Below are 15982 nucleotides of genomic sequence, written 5' to 3'. Positions count from 1 at the left end.
ACAAAGCCCCCAATAATCTGTCTGTAGGGCATTGGATCTTGCAAGGGTTCTCTATCATCTATCTTCATTTTGGCATTTATGACTTTCGGAGTGTCGACCAATTTTTCATCTGAGAGTCCTGATCTTTCAATGATCTAAGTTACATATTTAGTCTATGACAAAAAATAACCACGAAGTGAGTAAACAACTTCTATTCCAAGAAAATATCGTAAAAAACCAAGATCTGTCATATCAAAGTTGGCTTTAAGCACATCTTTGATATGGTTAACTCCTTGCTTATCATCTCCTATGATTATCATATCGTCTACGTATAGTAGTAAAATCACCATTCCTGCATTTGAAGACTTAACAAACAATGCAGTATCAATAAAGCAAAATTTAAAATGAAGTTGAATCATCACATCACTGAACCTATCATACCAAGTTTTTGGAGCTTGTTTTAGGCCATACAAGGCGTTAGGTAATCGAAGAGTTTTTTCATGTGCTAAAGACAAACCAGGAGGGGGATCCATGTACACTTCTTCATCTAGGTTGTCATTTAAAAAGGCATTCTTAACGTCCATTAAAATATAGGTCATTTCCTAGTCGATGTTATAGCAATGAGAGTTCTAACCATGGTAGGCTCGAGGAAGCGGGAGCGAGAAGCGAGGCACTTTTAAAAATTTAGAAAGCATAAAGCGTGGGACTACTTAGAAGTGAGTCACGAACTGTCTCGGAAGCGAACTAGGAAGCGAAAAAAAAGAGAAAAAAATAAAAAATAAAATGGAAAAAAAGGGAAGCGAGGGAGAAGCATGGGGGAAGCGTGCTTCCCATAAAAGGGAAATGCGCTTCCCATAAAAGGAGGACGCTTCCCCATGCGTTTCGAAAGCGCGACGTTTCGCGCTTCCCCTACTATAGGGGCGCTTCCGGTAACTCTGGTTCTAACAGTAGTTATGCGAGCAACTGAGGCAAATGTCTCATCATAGTTAATCCCATATTCTTGACTATATCCCTTGGCTACTAACCTAGCCTTATATCTTTCTAATGTTCTGTCGTACTTGGTTTTTACCTTATAAACCCATCTGCATCCTATAATTTTTCTTTTTTAAGGTAATGTTTGGATCTTCCACGTTTTTGCGCTTTCTAATGCTTTCAACTCGTTATTCATGGCCTTAATCCATTCATGACGGTGTTTAGCCTCATGGTATGATTGAGGTTCAGAATACAAGTGAATGACCATTAGGCAAGATCTAAACCTTGATTCAAAGAAATCATATGATACAAATCTATTAGGAGCTTTCAAAATTCTTATGGATTTTCTAAGGCTAAAATGATCTTCTTCTTGGTTTTGAGAGTATCTTTCTAGAGCACATGGTGGGTGACCTTCAGTACATCGAGCATAGGTTTGTAAATTATTGTGAGATAGGTCTATATTGTCAAGACTTCTACTCACATTCTCATTTCCCTCATGTATGTCTTGGTTCTCATGGACATTTTTGCTCTTATCATTGACTAGGTCAAAGAGAAACGAATAATCACAACTTTCTTGGATATTATCTTTGGTAAACCAGTTTTCTTTTTCAAGAAATATAACATTTCTAGAAACATATAATTTGTTTCTTTCAATGTCATAACACCTATATCCTTTTTGGTTTTCGGCATAGCCCAAAAACACACAAGGAATGACTTTAAGGGAGAGTTTATCATTTTTGTTGGTAAGAACAAAACATTTGCTCCCGAAAACCCTCAACCTTTTGTAATCGGGAGACATTTTACAAAGTTTTTCAATAGGAGAAATGTTTTCAATAATTTTTGAAGGCATTTTATTTATCAAATAGACTGTCGTAAGGGCGGCTTCGGCCCAAAAATGTTTAGGAACAATTTTAGATACTAGAAGTGTTATAGTGGTTTCAATAATGTGTTTATGCTTTCTTTCGGCAAGACCATTTTGTTGAGGGGTATATGGCACGACTTTTGATGTACAATCTCATTTAAGTCAAGATAATCTTTAAATTCTTTTGACAAAAATTCTCCCCCAGAATCAGTTCTAAAAATTTGAATATTGGTCTTAAATTGATTTTGAATATAACTATGAAATTTTTTAAAACAATCAAATACTTCTGATTTGTGTTTTAAAAAGAATATCCAAGAGTGTCTACTATAATCGTCCACAAATACAACATAATAAGAAACACCTCCTTTGGATATGACTGGTGCAGGTCCCCATACATCCGAATGCACTAATTCAAATGGATTCTTAGTTATAAGATGTCTTGTTCCAAAAGGTAAAGACTTCATTTTGCCAAAAATGCAATCTTCACATATAAAATTTTTCCTTTTACAATTTGAAAAAAATGAAAATAATTATAATTTGGTCACACTAGGATGTCCTAGTCTTTTATGCCAAATTTCTACATCTTTCTTTTCCACAAAATTACAAAAACATTGTTTTGGCAATTCAAGATTATCCATAACATAGAGGTCTCATCTTCTATGGCCTTGCCAAATCGGCTTCCCGGACTGGAGATCCTGTATTAGACAATCATTAGATGAGAAAACTATTTTGCAACCATAGTCCGCAATTTGAGAAACCGATAGGAGGTTTAAATTCAATTTTGGTACTACTCTAATATTTGGTATGTGAAATATAGGAGCTTTTTATAAACACTAAAACTTTTGATTTTCAAAGATGTGTCATCGACAGTTGAGACACAAGAATCATTTGAGTTTAACTTGCATTCGGACAATATGGACTCATTAGGAGTCATATGAAATGAAGCACCGGAATCTAAGATCCAAGAAGTCTTACCATGGTTGTCGCTTGTCGATATGACCGCTCCCGAATAAGAAGATTGAGCTTTAAACATAGGTTGCAATGCCTCCATTAATTGAGCTAAGGAGAGCGAACCGATGCATTTGGAATCGTCTACTTCATTTGTCTTTTTTATAATTATTCTTCTTTCTTTTGGGACAAAAAGGTTTGATGTGTCCCGGTTCATAGCAATGGTAGCAAATAATTTTTCCACCTTTCTTTAGCTCATGATCACCCCCCCTATTTTAATAGTTGTTGGGGTTTTTATCATTCTCATTTCTTACAAAATGAGGTGGTTTATAACTTCTCGTATGATTTTCGGGCTTTGACATAGCAAGCACGGATTCTTCATCCTTAGAAGTGAACGGTCTTTTTAATCTATTTTATTTCATAGTTAATTCTTCAAGTGTCTCCACTATGGAAGGGACTCATCCTCTATGAAGAAGAGCGGATTTAGTTCCTTCAAATTCGGGCCTAAGCCTATTTATAAATTGATAAAAATGCTCCGCTTTGATTTGATTTTCATGAAGCTCAACATCTTGTGGGCAATGCCACTTTGGCTCAAGAAGAGCCAATTTATCCCAAAGGAGAGAGAGTGCATTGTAGTACTCTCTTATGCTCATATCTCCTTGAGTCATTGTCCTCACTTTATTTTGGACATTACATATATGCACGATATCCTTAAGACTATACATGTCTTTAAGATATTTTCATGCATCGCTAGCGAAATCAAACTTCGTCAAACTAGAACATTTGTGAATGTCCACACTAATGATGAGTCATCCAATAATTTTGGAAAGACCCATCCTCCATTCCTTCCATTTTTTCTCATATTCGGAAACGACTTTAGCTATTTCCTCTCCTTGAAGCACAACTTCTTTTCCATTCTCCAACTTTGTACGAATGAGTTTAGGCTCCTTGTCGGTGCCGTCAACCAATCTCCAAAGCCCTTTTTCCCATATTTTATGTTTTACTATGGATGCCTACATCACATAGTTGGTGTCATTTAAGCGTATGGGAATTGAGACAATCACTTCCCTCTCATTCTCCATTTACAACAAGAGGAAGTAAAAAACAAAAGAAGACGAGAAAGAGAGGAAGAGAGAAAAAGAATGTGATACAAGGCCTTTTTGAAGATGGTCCACTTCCCGATGCAACAACCGAAATTTTGCCAAGTCTAAGATCCTCTTTTTGATCACGATCTTTCTTATAACAATCGCCCTTTGAAACACCAAAGCTCTGATACCATGTAATGAAATGGATAGAATCCAAAACACATGCAAAAACACCCCTTCAATCAAGTGAAATGCTTGATTGAACCACCCACACAAGGGTCTTAACAAATGTTGATATTGCATATAATCACTCATAAGAGTGTTAACGAATACATGGCCACTAGTGACCTATTTACACAATAATCACCACAAGGGGGGGCAGCCCAAAGTGGCTGTTGGGCTGCTCCCAGCTCCAACAGCTACTTTGGAGCTGCTCCCAAAAAACAGAAAAAACTACAGTAAAAAGCTGCAAAAAGAAACAGTAAAAAAAGACAGAAAAACAGGTTGTCAGCCCCTAGTGGGCTGACACCTATTACATTAAAAAGACCGAAATACCCTCTATGGGTATTTCAGTTTACAGAAATTTATATATACATATATGTATATGTATATATATACATATGTGTATATGTACATATATGTACATCTTAACAGTACGCTGATTATCAGACTATGAGGGTAACATGGAAAATGAGTGTGTAGTCTCCATCATCAAGACAATATCTTCAAAAGCAGAAACTACTATTTTAGAATAGCAAACTTACTGGACCAGCGGTAGTCCGGTCAAGAGTTATAGCGAAGTACATTTCATTGACAAGTGACATCTTTTGGCACAAGTAAACCTGCAAAGAAAAAGGAACAAGAATTAAATCTAGTTCTACCTTCAGATATCCTGCTACTAGAAAATAGTAAAGCGAAGTAAATTCTCAAATTAATGCTAGTGCAATGTTTTCAAACAACTTGACTTAGGGAAACAAAAATTCATAGTTCATGTGCATATGTGCTACATCAAGGTCTTATGAAATTAAATTCACCAGTGCAATTTTTTTTATTGGATTCCTATAGATATTGTTAAAGAGCAAACAATGAAAATTTTAAGGGGGAACTAAAGTAAAAGCATGTAATAGCTTATACAATTAACAAAGACAGATTAAAATCATACTATCAAGGACATTGAGATAGCACAGACACCCTGACGGTATTTCTTTGTCCTTGCAATGGATACATGGTGCTGTATAAATAAAGTTAAGCAGTATATTGTGGTAGAAATTTTAAACATATAAGCCATCACCAGATGAAACGGATGATGTTAACAGTGAAATAAAAGGAGAAACTTTTCTCAATAAGTATGGCCATGCTGACAACTCTTCCGAAGTGCAATGTTGTATAAGCTCAGGAAGCCCGCCAAGAAGAGTAAGGGTAGTGAAAATTACTATTTGTAGACATAATATCTACTAGGTGATCTTTGCATAAGAAAACTAAGCTTAATTTCAAGTTTCAGGCTTACATCACATGCTTAAATGATGTGACAGCCTTAGAAGAAATAGTCCAACACGCTTGCCCAAGTTTAGATCGGGCACCCATGAGAAACTAAGTGCCAGTCAGTACTCCTAAATATCCCCTACACAACCATAAAAATAGAAAGCTAATAAACCTTGAATGTTCATATTTCTTGACTTTAGCTCATGATGTCTTGCTTTTCAGTAAACTAACAAGACACCTTCGTTCTTGCAAACTTAGTTTAAGGTTGATTGCAAGTCATATTTGTATCCACAGAAATGCATGTATCATGTCAAGATCTTGAAATATCATGATTCCATTCTTCATGATTTCCATTATAACACAGTTCATAGATTTTGATCAGCAGATCTTCTAATGACACGTGCATGCTTCTTAAAAAAAAAATCTCACAACGAGTAACACCAAAATGTATGACTTCTGATATTTAACTCGGACATTCTTCACTTGTATGCATCTGAACTTTTTAGTGATCCAACATAGGCACTTGTAAAATACCTTAAAAAACAAGGAAAAGGAAAGCTACTGAAAATGCCTAACCTTGTTCACAGGTTTTCCTTGTGGACCAGTTTGTTTTGTGACAAGGATCTGCCCAAGCATCTTCCCTGCAAAAGTTAAGAAAAACAAATTTCCTGAGAAAAAAAGTATCATGTGTTGCATGACAGCGCTGAGACTTCATATCCAAAAGCCTATGATAACATTGTACCTCTTCCAGTGCATGTGATTTATTTGGATGTAATTTGGTTAACAACAAACTTCAATGAGCCAATAAGCTATGTTGTTATGTGCTAATTAAGTACCCTGATCAAACATCAAATTGTTTGGAAATAGAAGATATTTAAAGTGTATAGACTCTAGAGGATGGTCAACAATCCTTACCATGCAAAGTAATTATACTGAATTAACACTCCAAAATTATGAAGAATATCACAGAGAAAATAAACTTTCATATTAGCAATCTCAGAAGTCAAAACATCATTTTATTAGATTCACATCACAATCAAGATCCAGATATAATAATGAATGAGGTCCATAGGACACAAAGACAACAATCATGGTTGTAATCAATATGCTTATCCTATCATGAATCAGCATGGTGATTGAAATTTGAAGATGAAATAGAAATGGAAATATTATTATCAGCTTCAAGGCTTAAAGAAAGTTTTATGTAGGTGCAACTCCACTACCAGAAATCTCTTCAACATCGCCAGCTTTCACAATATGCACTCCCCCCTTAAGACCACTTTTGAATGTTCCCAAGCCTCGCCCACCAGCAAGAATTTGACTCTTAACTACCAACTGACAAAAAACCAAATCCAAGATTAAAATATTATTCATGTTACCAAGAAAAGAAAGTAGGCTCAAAAGATTTTATTGGAAGAGCCCAAATAAGATCAACCAGCATTAATAGAAACCCACTACCATAACTCACTGTCACAGGACACTCGTTCTACAGGATGTTTCACAGATACAAAATATAAATATAAAAATACATATCCAACAGATGTATTTGAAGTAAACCAGCTTAAATTTGGTTAAGACGCTTCAGGGAAAAGCTTTGCAAGAAGCACTATAACTTTCTTCTCCTGACTTGGTCCAATATACAAAGGCTGAGAATAAACATTAAGAGATCAAACAAGCTTCTTCCGAACCACAATGAGTAACAAAAAAAACCCATCTACAAATAAGAGAACCAAAAGACAATTGTAATGAAGACTGAAGAAGGAAACACGTATGAAGACTATTCTCAAGAGGAATCATAAGATGATCCTTGAAACATGTTAACACTAATTTTAGTTATGAAATACAGATCAAAAAGAATTATTAAGAACCAAAATCAAGAATTGGAAGATCCAAATCTTCAATTTTCAAAAGAGAACGGGATTTTACCTCCTCTTCATTAGGGAAAACATCTTGAATCACCTTCTTCACCTCTCCAACAGAAGAAATTGCAACTCCTTTTGGAACATTTATGCCATACTTGCTCATCAATTCAGAACCCTAGTTGCAAAAGGACATTCATTAGTTGAAAAGGAAAAAAAATCAATTTAAGACACACCACATACTTTGCTAATAAAGTTTTTCAACATATCACTAGCAAAAAGAAAATTTATCCCCTATTTGAAAAGGGTATGGTGTTATAGTCTTATAGAGTATCATGTAAAAAGAAAACTGCACATTAGTACTCTTCTGCCAATATTTATCAGGTTCTGTGCCTAACATCTGTAATTTGATTCAAAGAAGTAGATTTTCTTGACATATCAAACTAGAAAATTCTGCATACTTATTGAAAAACATAGTGCTTAAGGCTCTGTTTGGGAGCTCGCAGTCGGAGGTAGCTGGAGAGAGAAGAATGAAATCCACAAATTCTGTGGATTTGGTACTTCCCACTTGCCTGTTTGGGAGCACCATCAAAATTCTGGAAAGTATTTAACAAATCCATTTTGAAGTTGTTTGGTAGGATGTGTGGATTTCATAGTTGCATCTTCAGGTACCAGTTTACAAACAGACGTGCAAATGTGGTATTTCCATTTGATTGCTTTTTGAGAGGTTACTAAGGCTCAGACTTAGTTTTGACTGGGTTGACATATGATCCAGCGGTCTGGACCTCCATATTCAAAATGCTTGAACTAGGTCCCCGCCTTGACTCCATGGTATTAGTGTGAGCCAGATTCTGTACCTATCTTTGACTGAGCCGATTCATTAGACAAACACACTAGCGTCTAGCCATGTTCATCGCATGAATCGGTAGTGTTGATAGAATCCAACATGAGTCCACTGTAGTCACATCTGATGCAACAGAACCATTGATTAAAAATTTTGTCTATCAAGCTGAGTTTGACCACCTTGAGAATCTGGTGATATTACCTATGATTTTAATTGTTGCTAAATCCCAAGATATAAATGAGTTTGAGCTCTCAACCTTGCAATTCTTATTCCTGCACTGGCATCAGCTACAAGCAAGAGATTCTTGCTGCTACTGAAATATGTTGAACTGAGTATCAGCAATGCTAATCGTAAGCATTTGGTTTCTCAAGTTTTTTCGTTGCTCATCTGAGCTTTTTATGATACTAATGTGTGCAACTGTGCATACAAGAGGAAGTCTTACGCAGAGCTAATGAAAGGTTGAAAACCCACCTCCATAAAGAGGTGGTGAGATAGAGGGAGCTGCACCCTCGTCCCTACGGAACTTGTTAGTCAGGTAATGGAATTGCAGTTGTTGCAATGATTGTAAAAGGAATACTGTGCCTTGGGGATTTGACCCCCTCATTGGACGAGCATGTGGCTTTAGACATCTTGCAAGCATTACAACAGCTATGCACAGCAGACGGTGGCTCTGCTTGAGATGTCCCCCACAGCTATGCACAACAGAAAGTGGCTTTTTCAAGATTGCTATGGGAGAGAGTGGTATAGAGAATGGGAAAGGGAAAAGGAAAGAGGAAAGTCATTAGGGTTACCAAGGCATCTAGTTGAAGTTATTAGGCAATTAAGAAGGCAGTTGAGAGGGCCATCGGAGACTGCCGGAGCACCAACGGAGGAAATCATCGGGATAGACTTTGGAAATTACCACTTCCCTGGAACCAGGAAAATATAGGATACCCCACTGTAGAGCACAACAACACATCCAAACTTATCCCAGATTTCCGGAGATGTTGCTTTTCCGGAACTCCCACCCAATAAGCTCTAAATTTACTCCTCAATGTAGGAAAAAATTGAAACAAATCACTCCCAAAAGATTGACGAACTTCAAGAGGGGAAAAAGAGGAAGACCGTTCCTACAAAGCAACAAAAAAAAAAAAACTAACGCAATAAATCCCAAATTGTTCTTACTCAGATCTTGGAGATTTAATTTTAAATGCCTGTTTGGGCGTGCCACACTTATCCAGAAACCTGGGATAAATTTGGATAAATTGTATTCAGCATCCCAAACCGTTCCCAGTTTTTTTGGGTGTCCGGGAAAAGCAGAGAGAGAGAGAGAGACCTGATATTCGTGGACGTTGAGTCGCCGGAGTTGCTGGTTCTGCCATTTTCCGGCGAAGGAGAGCGACCGGGAAACGATACCCTTTACCAAACCCCTCACCATCTCTCTCTCTCTCTCCCCGAAGCCAAAGATGGAAGATCGTCGTCTGCTTTTTGATTCACTCTCTCTCTCTTTAATATTAGAGAAGAAGAAAGAGTGAGAAAGAAAAGAAGAGACGGAATTGGAGAAGCGACAGCACAAGAACCCCTCGAGCCGCCGAGGCCTCTCAGTCTCCACCTTCCCTCGCGTGGAAAAAATTTCGTGTTCGGCGCCGATGAGAAATAAGTTTACCTTCTGGGGTCAGAAGCTCAAACCCAAAAAAGGTCAAAAATTCAATTAAGGCTTCATATTGCAGGGTATTTCAGAAAGCCCTGCGTGTTTCCTGAAACTGTAAAACAGAGACGTGAAGTTAGTTTTATGAAATGTAATTTTTTATTTTTTGTTTTTGCTTCTAAAGTGTGTTTACTTTAGCCTATTTTATTATGCAATAAACGTCGTTTATTAATTTTATTATTCATAACTCACATTTCTCTTGAGCTACTTAGAGTCTTTGTGACAAATATCACAAGATTTAAAAAAATTCTTGCGATAATATCGTGAGAAATCGCCTGAAAGTTTAAAACGATCATTTATCACGAGATTTTCAAACCATGACAAATATCATGATATTTGCATTTTTACCAGATATTTATTGTAAAAACCCACGAGTTTTTTATTTTTAAATGTGTTTTATTTATATTTTTTTATTTTTTTATGTATTGTTTATTGCCAAGATTTTGCGAAAAATGCAAGATTTATGAAAAAAATTAAAATTCTCCCAGTTTTGACTGCCGATATTTTGCTGTTTTTAACTTTTGTGTAATCGGGGTTCAACTTATGTTCTTAATTGATGTATTTTAGTGGCATGTTTGTGTGCTGCGGAAAGTTGGGGATTTTCACTTCCCACAAAAACGCACAACTTTGATGCATTTTCGTGGAGCCCACCATGAAAACGCAAATGCGGAGCTTGATTCATTTACTGCGAAAGGAGCTCCAAAATTAACGACAGACTCCGCCTTTCAGTGAAAACGTTTCCCGCTAAGAGGAGGGGGTCTGATTCACTTACGGCCTAAGGAGGCCTCCTTCCGCAACATGCAAACACCCCTAGTAGGAATTGTTGTGAATCAGTTGATTCGGGCTCAAGATCGATTTTCTGAAGGGCCATTTCGGTTTTTTATTGTTTTTTAAGTTTTTAATATTTGTAAGGGAATTAAAATAAATTTTAATATTTTTATTGTTTTTTATCTTTTAATGATACATGTCATCTTATGGTTAAAAATTAACTGATTCCGATTGATTTGTTTTCGATTCTATAAATCAATTCAGACCCGAAACGGAATTTGACAATATTGATTATTACATTCAATTATATAAAATTTTCATTTATTTGTCAAAGGCACGCTTGACCTTAAAATCATTGGTTTGGCCTTTGTTCAGTCAAGCGAAAACGATTAAAATGCTTCATTATTGCTTTGTTTCATTGAAGAGCTTAAGAAAAGTTTGAACCTCTAAAAAGAAAAGATGGAAACCACATTTAGACTTTAGGTGGGTAACCAAAAATGCGAAGCAGGTTATATGTTCTCTCCCGGAACACAGTGTTCTCGGGTTTGAATGAGCGCCAAGTATGTAAGTACGTGGGGCTCATTTTTCTGTGTGTGTCAGCATCACTTAGTATCAGAGTATGGTGCGTTTGCAAAGACTTAAGTACTCTTTTCCATCATTAGCGTTATAAAATGATGTTTCGAGTAAAGAACAAAAATGTCCTCCAGACAGAAAGGGTTAAAATCATCATTGTTTTCATCCTAAGAAGTAAACTCCTCTGCTTTAACAGGAGTTCCTCGCAATATGTCACCCTAAACGTTCTGGATCCTCCTTTGGCGATGCATCATCTGTTGTAACAGGAGCCTCTGATTAACGATGCACTATTTCCCGCCGTCTGCTATCATCAGAGCACATTTTGTTGCAGTATGCTGTCATTGGAGCACCCTTTGCCATCGTCTGTTGCCGCCAAAACACCATTTGTCGTCGTCGTCGTCTATTATCGTCGGAGCACCATTTGTCGCCATCTGTTTGTGAGAAATAGTTGAACTACCAGAAAAATCAGCATTCTGTCTATTATTCATTATGATACGATGGTGCAAATGTTGAACTGAGTAGATAGAGAATAACAATTTACAACAGAGATAATGATGACAACGTCAAACTGAGTAAAGTGATGATTTACAGTAGAAATCAGATAAGAGAGTAGCGATTTACAGTATAAATCAAATCAAAGAGTAGCGATTTACAATAAAAACCAGATAAGAAAGTAGCGATTTACAGTAGAAATCAAATTAGAGAGTAGCGATTTATAGTAGAAATCAAATCAAAGCGTAGCGATTTACAGTAAAAACAGATCAAATAGTAGCGATTTACAATATAAATCAGATTAGAGAGTAGCGATTTACAGTAGAAATCAAATCAGAGAATAGTGATTTATAGCATAAATCAAATCAGAGAATAGCTATTTACAGTAGAAATCAAATCAGAGAATAGCGATTTACAATACAAATCAGATAAGAGAGTAGCGATTTACAATAGAAATCAAATCAGAGCGTAGCAATTTACAATAAAAATCAGATAAGAGAGTAGTGATTTACAGTAGCAATCAGATCAGAAAGTAGCGATTTACGATAAAAATCAGATCAGAGAGTAGCGATTTACAGTAAAAATCAAACCAGAGAGTAGCGATTTACAGTAGAAATCAAATCAAAGAGTAGTGATTTACAATAGAAATCAGATAAGAGAGTTACGATTTATAGTAGAAATCAGATAAGAGAGTAGCGATTAACAAAAAAAATCAAATCAAAGAGTAGCGATTTATAGTATAAATCAAATCAGAGAATAACGTTTTACAGTACAAATCAGATTTCTGCTATAAATTGCTACTCTCTAATCAGATTTCTGCTATAAATTGCTACTCTCTAATCAGATTTCTACTGTAAATCGCTACTCTCTAATCTGATTTTTTTTTAAATCGCTACTCTCTGATCAGATTTCTACTATAAATCGCTACTCTCTAATCTAATTTCTATTGTAAATCGCTACTCTCTTATCTGATTTTTACTGTAAATCGCTAATTTCTGATTTGATTTCTACTGTAAATCGCTACTCTCTTATCTGATTTCTCCTGTAAATCGTTTTTTTCAATAAAGAGAGTAAAAAAAACCACGACCGCTTAGAGATAAATCTTATTGTTATTTTCAACAGTTACAAGAGAGAAAAAAAAGAAGAATTTATACAAGGCAACGACGACAACCCTAAACCTAAACTAGTTTAATCTGATCCATAAGAAACCAAGTCTCAAACATAAGCCCAAAAAAAAAAATATTTTGGAGGGCGTTGGCCCCCCCCACCCCCGAACCGTTAACCGCGCAGCGAGACCCACATCGGGGGAACTCCCGAACCCCCCTTTCTGTAAGGGAAAAAACTATGAATCAGGCTCCACAACTCATTAGGCAAAAATGAGAAGGTGACCATGTGTTGTAACACAAGCTAAAAACAAAGGCGAAACATGCAAATCTATTTACGGGGAGCGGGAGGATATTTTCATCCAACGCATATCTATCTTATTAGAGGACATTTTTGTCAAAAGTATATCTACCTTTTTTATATGTTATTTTATTATAAAATCATCGTGTGCATATGAATTATCGCAAGTCCCAAGATATTCATCCATACAGACAGGAACACGCAATTTGTGTTTCGGGGAGAATACACACCACCCTCCCCCAAAAATGTGTTTGGAGTAAGGGGTTTGGCTTAGTGGGATGGGACCTAGACTGTTAGAGGGGCCTTAGGCTGAGTCAGCGTGACTAAGTCTATGTGTCTAATGAGGTTTTTTCGAGTAAAAATAAAAAGAACATGTCATTGGAGTCTTGGACAAATAAGCAAAGTAATAATTGAAATGCTACGTGCTTTTTATAAATAGCTGATAAGTTAAGCAGCTTTTTGTAAAAAATAAATGATTCGAGACTCTTTGTTATACTAAAAGTGCCTTCATACGTCAAGAAACTATTGTGCCTCATGTGGGGCCCATTGCTCTCGGCGATATGAAAGGCATAGTAGACGAGGAAAATATCGGCCCCACGTGGGTATTTTCAGTTAGGGCTGGATAACTGGCTGGGCGGCAGCCCGTGGGCTGGTCAGTGAGCCCGTATGAATCGGGCTTCAGTTTAGTTTTTTGAAAGAAAGCCCGACCTGAACTTAGCTTAAACCTGATATGACAATATGTCAGGCCATTCAGCCCACAGAATAACGGGATGGTCAGTGATCTTTTACACATACAGGTGCATGACCACTTTAGAACATGACCAAAATGAACTAGAGAATTGTTTTCACAAAAAGACTTTTTAGCAACGACAAAGACACCACTCAAAGTCTCACCAGGTTGTCACCGCTAAAGATGTACTTTGACGCAAACTTGTGTTGAGGGTCCATCGCACGAGCGATGAATGCTCAGCTTGAGTTTGTTTTGGTCGTATTCTAAAGTGGTCATGCACTTACATATTTTCTTATATATATATTATTAATGAAGGTAAGGAACTAATGAGGTAAAAATCATAGGTGCAAGCTGCATCAATTCAATCTAACTACATAGATGTGTTTAACATTATGGTTTGTTTGCTAAGCATCAAGCTTTGGATCATGGTTTTCTAATGAAAAAAATTATTATTTTGAGTTATAAAATTTTGGCACATTGCAAGCTATTGATTTTTGGATATCTTTAAAAAACTAATTATTTATCATAATCACATGATTCAAAACAAGTTTTCTACTAAACAAGCCATGTATAACATTTGATCTACATAAATTTGAAAATGTTTGAAAAAAAAAAAAAAGCCTCCTCCTTAGTTTCCTAGTAGCCAATATATATATATATATATATATATCCTTCCAAATGTCACGATATTAGCATTGTTTTTCCAACATTTGCCATTGACAAAATTAATTTGTGGAATCAACCTTTCTCAAATCTCAAATACGAATATCTACAAAGGCCAACTGTATCCTCAGCTTAATCTGAGCCACAGTGATTCCTTTCACATTGGATCCTTTGATCAACATGGGCTACAAGAATAATAGATATGAATGAACATGAATCCGCTGCATGTTCAGCATGTTTAGATTGCAGGCTTCGTGTACAATCCTCTAACCATAAGCAGCATCAAATTTCAATCATCATGTTCCATCTCGCCAAACAGGAGCGGTACTGTTTTCACAGCCCTGAACTTGCCCACATTGTTCAAGTGATCATTCTCTAACCTGTTGAAATTAACCATGCTGAACTGGTGTCATTTCATCTTTTTCTCAAGAAAATGGCTCATCAAGAGAGCACAAGTAGTGTAGTGTAAGTTTAAATCTCATGGGCGTCACCCCTTGTGCAACTGGCGACTCCCAGGAGGCAAGGGTTAGTAAGCCCATAGAGTTTTATGCTGTCAGGACAGCGACCATAAGTATGGCGGTCAGAGCCAACGCAACGCAGCTAGGTCTCTGATCCTGGGGGTGGTTTCTCGGTGTAAATATAAAAAAAAAAAAACATAAGTAGTACTAGTGTCCCAAGCCGATCTTTCGGTATAGGGCATGTGCTGAGTGGAAAATGCATCAAGTGCAGGAATGTGCGGCATGCGTTCGCTTGATCGGTGACGTACGGTGGTAGCATGACACGCGATAGGCATCTGTATCGTTGTTAGTGCATCGTTGTGTGGCGGTACAGACGTAGAACGTTGTTTGGTTAAGCAGTGCCAGCGGATCAAAAGATGTTGTCTTTGAAGATTTGGTTAAGGGCCTCTCGGCTTGCAAAAGATGTCCCACGCGTAGCGGTTGGACATATGGGGGTGTGTGTGGGTTATGACTAATTCTTTTAGGAATCACCTTAGGTAGCTCCAACCGAGTATGGTGACTCGGGGTTAGGCGAGTGAATGCTTAGGCACCGACGAATAAGTCTGGGTGGTACTCTTTGTTATGGTGTCCAATCATCAATTGGTCTTCGAATTGAGGGCCGCAAGGTCTTGTTCCTTCAGTGGAGAGGTTTTGTTGTGTCATGCGCATGAAATCGCAATACGCTCCATGACACGCAAAACTAAGGCAAAGTTTTTGCATCTTATGAGACGACTATGCATTGAGCAGCATGGACTACATAGAATACGCATTTAAAAATGCGCTTGATCAGCTTTCGCTAGGCAGCTGCGCAAGGCCAATGAAAATGATTCAACACATGGAATGGTGTTGGTACGCGGCCTTTGACTGTTAGGTTGGGCAGCTTGGCGCGTCGTGGGTTTGTGAAGCATTTTATGCCCATGACAGAGCGATAGAAAGGCTTACGACAATAAGGAAAGACTGTCACGCCGCACTGTCTTATTTAAAAAAGTAAGCCTGTAATAATTGGCATCAGAGCAGAAAAATTCATGGAGACCTTATTTTTCATTGTGTGCGACACTGAAGAGGACAATGATAATGTATCTTTGTTCCGTAATTTTACACAGCTGAAGTATGGTTGATTGGGCACAGAAGCAGGAT

At 37.1% G+C, this 15982-nt stretch overlaps 1 protein-coding gene across 2 annotated transcripts in view; it reads right to left on the bottom strand.

Annotated features, from left to right (window-relative positions):
• LOC149819490 (succinate--CoA ligase [ADP-forming] subunit beta, mitochondrial) overlaps positions 1-9630 on the bottom strand; it is a 28124-nt gene extending 18494 nt beyond the window's left edge. The window contains exons 1-5 of one of the 2 annotated variants that reach the window (XM_089984674.1): positions 9347-9630; positions 7255-7365; positions 6552-6663; positions 5905-5969; positions 4611-4688 (exon numbers count right to left, since the gene is read on the bottom strand). In XM_089984674.1, the coding sequence (XP_089840800.1) occupies positions 4611-4688; positions 5905-5969; positions 6552-6663; positions 7255-7365; positions 9347-9448 (468 nt within the window). In that variant the 5' untranslated portion in view covers positions 9449-9630. The remainder of the gene's footprint in view (positions 1-4610; positions 4689-5904; positions 5970-6551; positions 6664-7254; positions 7366-9346) is intronic. The other variant, XM_089984675.1, reaches the window with a different exon arrangement.
• Positions 9631-15982: the final 6352 nt, after the last annotated feature.

Source organism: Nuphar pumila, chromosome 13 (assembly GCF_984573655.1).
Source record: "Nuphar pumila chromosome 13, dmNupPumi1.hap1.1, whole genome shotgun sequence".
Lineage (NCBI taxonomy): Eukaryota > Viridiplantae > Streptophyta > Magnoliopsida > Nymphaeales > Nymphaeaceae > Nuphar > Nuphar pumila.
The sequence above is the reverse complement of the archived record's forward strand: the minus strand, read 5'-3'. Positions and strand labels throughout refer to the sequence as shown.